This window comes from Gnatocerus cornutus, chromosome 7 (genome assembly GCF_029298725.1).
Source record: "Gnatocerus cornutus isolate USDA-ARS CGAHR chromosome 7, icGnaCorn1.1, whole genome shotgun sequence".
Classification (NCBI taxonomy): domain Eukaryota; kingdom Metazoa; phylum Arthropoda; class Insecta; order Coleoptera; family Tenebrionidae; genus Gnatocerus; species Gnatocerus cornutus.
In genome coordinates, this window is record NC_142239.1 from 17,143,791 (window position 1) to 17,152,782 (window position 8,992).

The 8,992-nt window shown below is 39.5% G+C and overlaps 4 protein-coding genes across 4 annotated transcripts; 1 reads left to right on the forward strand and 3 right to left on the reverse strand.

Moving 5' to 3' along the window:
- Positions 1–98: 98 nt before the first annotated feature.
- On the forward strand, positions 99–3,397 carry LOC148171816 (protein HID1). Its single transcript, XM_088041157.1, has 12 exons — positions 99–268; positions 317–530; positions 577–728; positions 775–828; positions 875–1,074; positions 1,123–1,336; positions 1,383–1,671; positions 1,718–1,948; positions 1,996–2,597; positions 2,648–2,808; positions 2,852–3,010; positions 3,057–3,397. The coding sequence occupies exons 1-12, from the start codon at positions 203–205 to the stop codon at positions 3,118–3,120; spliced, it is 2,406 nt and encodes an 801-aa protein (XP_087897283.1). The 5' UTR covers positions 99–202; the 3' UTR covers positions 3,121–3,397.
- On the reverse strand, positions 3,138–4,765 carry LOC148171817 (glycoprotein-N-acetylgalactosamine 3-beta-galactosyltransferase 1-like). Its single transcript, XM_088041161.1, has 3 exons — positions 4,156–4,765; positions 3,733–4,111; positions 3,138–3,687 (listed from the first exon to the last, which is right to left on the reverse strand). The coding sequence occupies exons 1-3, from the start codon at positions 4,614–4,616 to the stop codon at positions 3,544–3,546; spliced, it is 984 nt and encodes a 327-aa protein (XP_087897287.1). The 5' UTR covers positions 4,617–4,765; the 3' UTR covers positions 3,138–3,543.
- Positions 4,766–5,493: 728 nt separating this feature from the next.
- LOC148171818 (glycoprotein-N-acetylgalactosamine 3-beta-galactosyltransferase 1-like) lies at positions 5,494–7,545 on the reverse strand. Its single transcript, XM_088041160.1, has 5 exons — positions 7,390–7,545; positions 6,751–7,103; positions 6,200–6,338; positions 5,769–6,150; positions 5,494–5,684 (listed from the first exon to the last, which is right to left on the reverse strand). The coding sequence occupies exons 1-5, from the start codon at positions 7,410–7,412 to the stop codon at positions 5,502–5,504; spliced, it is 1,080 nt and encodes a 359-aa protein (XP_087897286.1). The 5' UTR covers positions 7,413–7,545; the 3' UTR covers positions 5,494–5,501.
- Positions 7,546–7,614: 69 nt separating this feature from the next.
- On the reverse strand, positions 7,615–8,912 carry LOC148171819 (SUZ RNA-binding domain-containing). The gene is made up of 4 exons (XM_088041295.1): positions 8,594–8,912; positions 8,398–8,456; positions 8,116–8,352; positions 7,615–8,070 (listed from the first exon to the last, which is right to left on the reverse strand). Exons 1-4 carry the CDS (start codon positions 8,654–8,656, stop codon positions 7,968–7,970), a joined length of 462 nt encoding a protein of 153 aa, XP_087897421.1. The 5' UTR covers positions 8,657–8,912; the 3' UTR covers positions 7,615–7,967.
- Between the last annotated feature and the right edge of the window lie 80 nt (positions 8,913–8,992).

Below are 8,992 nucleotides of genomic sequence, written 5' to 3' on the forward strand. Positions count from 1 at the left end.
ACTGAAATCCTGAGACCCACAACACTAAATTTCAGAAATTATGATGTAAAGTAAGGAGCGGTATAGTCAGAAAACTCGCTAGCAATTTTCGGTGTAATGACACTTCGAGCCGCCGCGTTTGTTGACGTCAAAGTGACGTCTCTTTTGTTGTATGTCAGTTTACAAATTGTCAGATCACTTGTGCTTTTATTAATTATTAAAAATGGGTAACGTCGACACAAAACTGAACTTTCGCAAGGCCGTCGTGCAGTTGACCTCGAAATCTGAGGTAATTATTCATGTCTCTGATTAATAATCTTGATAAGGAAACTTGTAGCCTATTGATGCAAATGACGACTCCTTCTGGGAGCAGTTTTGGTCTGAAAATGTAACGAATGTCCAGGATATATTCACGTTAGTGCCTGCTACTGAGATCCGTGCTTTAAGAGAGGATGCCCCTTCAAATTTAGCCACCTTATGTTACAAAGCTGTAGAGAAACTTGTAAAGGCTGTGGACAGTAGTTGCAGAACTCAACATGAGCAACAGACAGGTTACATGATGTAATATTTATTCACATGATTACGTGTTTATTACAGTGTTAAATTGTGTGAGACTACTGACTAGGATTTTGCCATATATTTTTGAAGATTCAGAATGGAGAGGATTCTTCTGGTCTTCTCTACCAAGTCAGGGAGAGGATGAAGATGAGTCTGTTCCTCTAGCCCAGTCTCTACTAAACGCCATTTGTGTAAGTTCACCATTTGAGTTGATTGTCTTTCAATTTCAGTCTTTAGGATCTACTATTTTGTCCTGATTTTACTGTGGTGGCAAGTAGGAAAAGTGGACCTGTAAGTTCGCGGTAGTTCGTTTCAATTTTTTAAGAGACAGTTGCAGGATAAAGCCGAGGAATTGTCAGCTATAGACAGCTGTGAATATATTTGGGAGGCTGGAGTTGGGTTTGCTCACTCTCCTCCAAGAAATCCAATCTTGGATTCCAACAGGACAGAACTTTTAAAACTTTTACTGACTTGCTTTAGCGAGACTATGTATCAGCCCCCAACTGACATCACCCAGAATCCCAACAAGTGGATCGCGTAAGGAACAGCGTAAGGAAATTAAAAATGTTAATATACTTTTTCTAGGCATCTGACTTCCTCGGAAAACCGACACGCGCTCCCCATGTTTACCTCCCTCTTAAACACCGTTTGTGCGTACGACCCTGTCGGTCTGGGGGTGCCTTATAACCACTTATTATTTAACGACTCCCTAGAGCCTCTGGTGGAAGCAGCTCTTCAGATTCTGATCGTCACGTTGGATCACGACACGAGCTCCTCCACTCCAGTAGAAGGCGAAGATGTAATATATTTTAACATTAAAGCGCTCATAAAGTGTTATTTTCCAGAATGTGGTCCTCGACAACTTATTTATTAATTATCTCTCCCGGATTCATCGTGACGAAGACTTTGATTTTATATTGACCGGCGTGACGAGATTGTTGAACAATCCATTGGTTCAGACGTACTTACCTAATTCTACAAAGAAAGTGCACTTTCATCAGGAGCTCTTGGTGTTTTTTTGGAAGATGTGTGATTATAATAAGAAGTTTTTGTACTTTGTTTTGAAGAGTAGTGACGTTTTGGAAGTACTGGTGCCTATTTTGTATCATTTAAATGATTCCCGAGCTGATCAGTGTAAGTTTTTTGGGTTTCATTAGATGAAAAACTAATTTTCTTGCAGCTCGGGTGGGTTTGATGCATATTGGGGTCTTCATCCTTCTGTTACTGAGTGGTGAGCGCAACTTTGGCGTTCGCTTGAACAAGCCATATACAGCCACGATCCCGATGGACATTCCAGTCTTCACGGGAACACATGCGGATCTCTTAATTATAGTCTTTCATAAGATCATAACGACGGGGCACCAACGACTGCAGCCTCTCTTCGACTGTCTTTTAACGATTCTAGTCAATGGTGAGTTAAAATCGGTCTTAGTACCTCTTGTGATGGTTTTGTTGCAGTATCTCCGTACCTCAAGACATTGTCGATGGTCGCCAGCACGAAACTCTTGCATTTATTGGAAGCTTTCAGCACTCCTTGGTTTCTGTTCTCCTCGTCCACCAACCACCACCTCGTTTTCTTTCTCTTGGAAATTTTTAATAATATCATACAGTACCAGTTTGATGGGAACTCCAATTTGGTTTATACCATCATCCGAAAACGGCAGGTTTTCCACAGTTTGGCGAACCTCCCGAGCGATTACGGTACCATCGCGAAGTCTTTAAACAAACGATCAAAGAGCCGAATGTCAAACTCCACCAGCCATGAGAACGTTGCTGAAATAGCCATGGAAGGCTCACATCCAGCGTTACCTGCAGAACCCGGGACTTTAAAGGCGACGTTACCGGACACTCCAGGAATTGGCCAAATGACGGAGAAGGAATCCGCTCATCCCGCGTTCCAACAAAGTGAACAGTTGCAATTGACCAACGGAATGGCAACCATAAATCTCAACGCCCCCACTCAAAACGGAGAGGATGAAGAAACTCCTAAGGAAGGCGAAAAGAAGCTCAGTCGGAGTCCCTCGGAGGTGTCGAATTTTTCCAGGCAGTCGGTGGCAACAGTGAGTTTTCGTCACAGGTGGAAAAACCGATCCTCTTCTTGTTTTTCCAGAGAAACAGTCTACGAGTGAGCGCGTCTGCGGAGAAAACCCCCGGCCAGTGGACCCCCACAGGCGAGTGGGTGCACTCCTGGAAATCCAAACTCCCCCTTCAAACCATAATGCGTCTCCTCCAAGTCTTGGTGCCTCAAGTCGAGAAAATCTGCATCGATAAGTAAGTTAAAGTTTTTGTAGCCCTCATTCAAGAGTTTTTCCAGGGGCCTAACCGATGAGAGCGAAATTTTGAAATTTTTGCAACATGGGACCTTGGTTGGTCTTCTACCAGTACCTCATCCCATTTTGATCCGGAAATATCAGGCGAATTCCGGGACGACCACTTGGTTTCGCACGTATATGTGGGGCGTTATCTACTTGAGGTAAGTCTTTGATTTTGTTACAAAAGATATAAAAAAACTATTCCAGAAATGTGGATCCACCGGTCTGGTATGACACCGACGTAAAATTATTTGAGATTCAACGAATCTAAACGTAAATCAAAATTAATTTAGGATTATTTATTTATTTTTGTACTTAACAGCGCAATCTCGATTGGTTCTGTAAATAGTCCATGATTACAGGGATTTCATTCTTTTTATGTAGTACATCTGTCAGATTTATATGAATGTGCATTTAATATTAAGACTGTTTAAAATGGCTTTTAAATGTTTTATGATGTAGTTACCATTCCTTTATGTTGTGATAGTTTTAATTCCCAAACTTTGTACTGTTTTCAGCTTTTAATAACAAAATTTATTTAAAATGTATACGTTTGTTATAATGTATAATGGAATCATATAAATCAACTGAATAACACTGCGTGGTTTTAGTTTAACGACGCTATGGTAATTTGTCATTGTTTCTGCTCTTGTTCGTTAATTTTCAATTGTCCCAATAAATAAACGGCCTTAAATCAAAGGGATGGCTGAGGTGACATCTCGCCATTGTAACAAATACCATAGGGGCGCAAATGGTAAATTAAATACTCCAAAACGTACATCTGACCCGGCGTGACATAATGAAAGGAAACCGCGTTATCTGAACAACAGTCCATCCCCTAAAAAAAACAATTTAACTGGAATCTCTCGAAAAATTCTCTCACTTCTTTGCTCTCGTAGTAAATGTAATCCCAGTACCAAAACAACTTTGCTAATCGTCCTGGAATGATATGATCCTCTGGGAGAAAAGGGAGAAAACGCGCCCTTCCCAAAGAGTCCCGGGAATCACCAGCTACTACATGTACTTCTTCCAGACACTGCCCCATTCGTACATCTTCAGAACCGTTCTTGAGTTTAGAACAACTGGAGTTTGACAGAGCGGTCTCTACGAATCTTTTCACTGCTTCTTTACTGAGGACGTATCCAGCGCCTCCACTCATATATCCTTGTTTAACGTGACGTTTAAACTTGCAACCGAAATAAATCGGTTGGGTTGAGTCCTGTGATGCGAGCATGTAGCGGAGGTTTTCCAGCACCACGTATCTGGAAACTAAAGTGAGTTTCTGGTAGATTGGAAAGTAGCTTACGTGTCATCATCAGTCTTCAAGAACCAGTCAGCGTCGTCTAGGTAGTTCTTGTAAACATACTTGAAGGCCTCTTTGGTTTTACTCCAGAGATTCTCTCGTCCTTCTTTAACCGGAAGACCGACAGATGGTAACGCGTCATCTTTTTTCGAACTCATAAATAACAACGTATTGCATCTTTTTCCCCACGTTGCTTTAATATGTTTTGCCTTCTTCTCGTGGTTCTCAGGCTTGGTCATCACCCAACACAACACTCGCACTTTGTTGTACAACAGATCTGCAATTGTGCTGTTTGCCATTGCATGGAACTCTTCATGGTGTTCGTGGTGTCCAACTTCAATACTTTGATTTAATTCATTTGGGGTTTCAATGTTTTGTTGGAAGGCCGTGTAGGATGTTATAATGCCAACAACCAAACCGCAGAGAAAAGAAAAAAGGAAATGTTGATGTAATGCTCGCGACATTATTTAAATTTAAACAGCACTGGTGTGTTATCTGACGTAGTTTTTATATTGAGAATTTTATGGTTTGATTTTGTTTATGGACTTGTCACGGCAAGTGTAAAATATAAGTCTTTTCTAATGTTCTGGAACTCGGCGCCCGATATAGTGGCCTAACAAATTCTAATTCCTATTTTTGCGTTTTAGTAATAGAAAACAAAATTGCATGTTTTAGGAACAGGTGCATGTTTGAAATAAAGAAATATGAATATTATACTTTTATTTCATGAATCTTTCAACATAACACGCACACAAATGTAGACAGAATAGGCTCCTGATACGTAATTACTATCACAAATAAAACAAATTGATTAGATGAGTTTTTGGGATACAAAAAAAATCGGCACATTGCTTACTTATTCCCTGATTAGAGGACTTTTATCTAAAAGTTTCTTTGTCGTCCTAATGAGTAAAACAAATGTCTTTCACCCTAAAATTCGGGCGAAATTAGAATCTAAAGTACGGAGTTATTTGTCATTTTATTTTCCCTTTGGTGTAAAAGTAAATAAATCCAATTCGACACACAATTGAAACGTGTGCGCCTGTTTACTCCCGTTAGAAACGAATACTGCAATAACGCAATAATAGATGAAGCACTGTGCAATATGCACACTATTATGGGCCTACAGAACAAACTCGATTTGTTAATGGCACACTGGGCTAAACAGCAATTATATACATAGTGTTCCATTCTGTTTTTCTACCACCCTATTTCTTAACCTAATGGAGTTTTTACATGTAAGTCTAGAACATTACTTGGCAAAACAATAAAGTATACAGATAGGTTGAAAAAAAGTCCATAAAATAATCTCACATTGGCAGAAACGACTAGTGTAACATTCTGAGCAATTACGGGGAAGTAATATCAATTTTTTCGTGATGCTCCGATTCGAGTGCTAATTCCGGGGGCATCTCGACGTGGTACGAAATTCCATAGGGTCGCAAATGATATATTAAATATTCTAGAACGTACATTTGATTTGGGGTAACGTAATGGAAGGAGACGGCGTTGTCGGAACAACAGTCCATTCCCTAAAAAACATTTTTTTTATCGCGACTCATTATAATAAAATGTGTTTATGTTGTTGACGACGTATTGTGATAACAAATTCATACCTCTTTACTTTCGTAGTAGATATACTGCCAATACCAGAACGTCTTCTTCACATGTCCCGGTATTAGATGGTGCTCAGGAACAAAAGGAAAAAACCTCCCCCTCCCCATGGAATCTCTAGAATCTCCAGCATTCACACGAACTCCTTCTAAACATTTCCCTATTTCCACATCTTCAGCGCCGCTACTCGACTTGGAACACTTCGTTGAATTCGTGAGACCAATCTCAACGAACCTTTTGACTGCTTCTTTGCTGAGGACGTACCCGGCGCCTCCGCTCATATAGCCTTGTTTTACATAAGGTCGGAACTTGCAACCGAAATAAATTGCTTCGCTCGGACTATATGGCAGCAGCATATATCTTAAATTTTCTAATATCACATATCTGGAAATTAGATCAGTAGAACGAGAGATGAAGGCGAAGACAGGCTTACGTATCGTCATCGGCCTTCAAGAACCAATCCGCGTCTTGTAAGTGGTTTTGGTAGACGTACTTGAAGGCTTCTTTGGTTTTGCCCCAGAGGTTGTTGCGCCCTTCGTTTACGGGCAAAGCCACCGCAGGGAGAGTGTCGTCTAGGGGGAAAAGAGTTTTTGAAGGTTTGATTACTTTAACATGTGTCTTTTTTTGCAACACATTTTGCTCAACAAGTGTGAATTACGTCACCAATTTATTTTGGTGTGAGATTACATTTCCACATTGAAACTTAGAGATTGAACGACTGAAATTTATCAAGCTGGAGCTAAATGAAGTCTAATTAATTGATAAAATCGGGCATTGCCCTTCTAAAGCAATAAAGCACCAATTGACCTTTCCTTGACTCGCTTAACGTGCACGTTATCGTGGCACAAATGTGTCGAATTCTTGTTAAAAACGCGCGTAAAACTTTTTGTGATTGTTAGCCCAAATCTTATTAAAATTCCCATCCACCCACTCTATCGCTCCATGCAACTCACATATCAACTTCCGCTTCCTTTCCTCCTTTACCTTTCTGTGAACTCATGAATATAAGTTTGTTGCATCTCTTCCCCCACGTCGCTTTAACATGTTTTGCCCTCTTCTCGTGATTACTAGGCCCTGTCATGATCCAACATAAGACTCGCACTTTCTTGTACATGAGATCAGAAACTGTTGTATTTTCCATTTGATGGAATTCTTCGTCGTGTTTATGTACGCCTGGATCAATTAATGGTCCAGCGACAGCTTCCATTTCTTGGCTTGTGTGAGGGTCTCCCAGAGCCACAAAAAGAATTTCTGGTGAGAGGATCACGTAAGCTGTTATAAAACCAACCACAACACCTGAGAGTAGTGCCACAAGGAACTGCTTGTTGATGTTCGCCCTACGAACCATTATTGTGATAACTAACAAGAAACATTTTCTTATCACGGAGAAATGTTTGCACGACGAACGCAGTGGAATATTCATGAAATATTCGTAATATTCTGCATAAATTTCCGGAAAAACAGGCGGTAAACACGAATTACAACATCGTTGCACTTTTTCATTTCATATTGAGTCCAATATTGCGATCTCAAGGGACCAATTATGAAAACTGAAATTACGGTCCTTTAGTTAATGAAACGAACTTTCGAAAAAGAGGCCTAACCTATAAATAAAAGTCTTACCATTTAGACAGCCCCAGTCGCATCGTGACACTCTCACCGGCAAAAATCACGTCAAGTTCAACATTTTGTAATTTAAATTTGTTCGCAAAATACAAAAACACGACCGAGTTGCGTCAACAATAACATCTGTCTGTCATTGTCAATTTGTCATTGCGCATGGGTGCCAATCACGAAAAAAATTAAGTGAAAACTCCCTGCTTTAAGGGGGCTGTTTTTAAAAACGAGTTCAGAAAATATTACGTAATATATTTAAGAATTGCACAACCACAATAAATATAACTTAACATTAATAATATACAATGAGCAAAAGTAACACTGCAACTCTGGAAACTATCAGAATGACAAAAAAGTATCTTACATTATATTTACAGTTTTGTATAAAAAGATGCAATTCTCCGTCATGGTATAACACGCGTCGGAACAATGAACCAATCAAAGCTTAGTTCACTAGTTCACATGAATTTATAAAATGGTTACTTGTAACTAATTCACACACTTAAGAGTGTCTTTGGGAGGCGTTTTGTGGTTAGCAAGTAGACATCTCCCTTGATATGTTTGAACATGACGCTGAAACTGTACTATCTACGCATATTGAACCCTTTTGTCCCATCTGGTCCTCTTGGTAACCGTATCACATTGTCTAAATCAGAAGGGCGGGCTTTACTTGGCACTATACTAATCCTGTAAACTACAATTAGAGTGAAACTAACACGAATCTCAATTTACCTCTCTTCTTCAGTTTTTTCTGTCTCTCCTAAAATTCGCAGTCGCGCCTCTGCATATTCTTGTTTCCTCTGCTGCAGTGTTTTCTTGGGCTGAAATACTTTAGAGTCGTTGGTGTTTTGTGATTCTTTTGTTGGGCGTTTAAGTATTTTCACGGTGGGTTCTGGAGGCACGTACTGAGATCGTAAGGCATCGTCTCCGGTTAGTAGTATTTTTATAGGCATTTTATTTATACCATTGCTGCAACAAAGTGTGAGTCTTAGTACTGAGAATATTAAACTTCACCTTTTGGTCTCCAGAGATTTGCTCGGTGGTATAATTGACTTAAACTTCTGTTCTAATACCTAAAATCAAGCATTTTTAGTGGGGATAACCTCAATTACGAGGGATTTCAACGCCACGGCCGTGGGGTGAAAGACAAGTTAAAATTAAGAACAATGGCCTAAAATGTTATTTTGGGTTAATAAAATGAGGTAATTACATCAGTCTCCTCGATTTCCTCCCAACTTTCTAATACCTCTACTTCTTGTTGCTTGGAAGCCATGTTTTGTCATTTGTCAGTTTTTTGTTGACGCTGTTGACAGAGAAAAATCCCCAAATACACGCGCTATATTTAAAATCTGTCTAATTTTATTGTTTAATCCATCAGACGAGCCTCATTGACTAAAATCTCCGTTTCTTTCCCAAATTCACTTTAAATTATCTGCTTATTTATTATTATTGTACAACTAAATTAAGTCTTGTTATCTTTTTATTAATTTGTTTAGCACTTTACTCTTTCATTCCTCTCATTATATTTCTTTTAATTCTCATAGCTCAAAGTGTGACTCCCAAAATCTATTTTTTTTATGTCCTAAATAAAATCACTCCAAAGTGAACC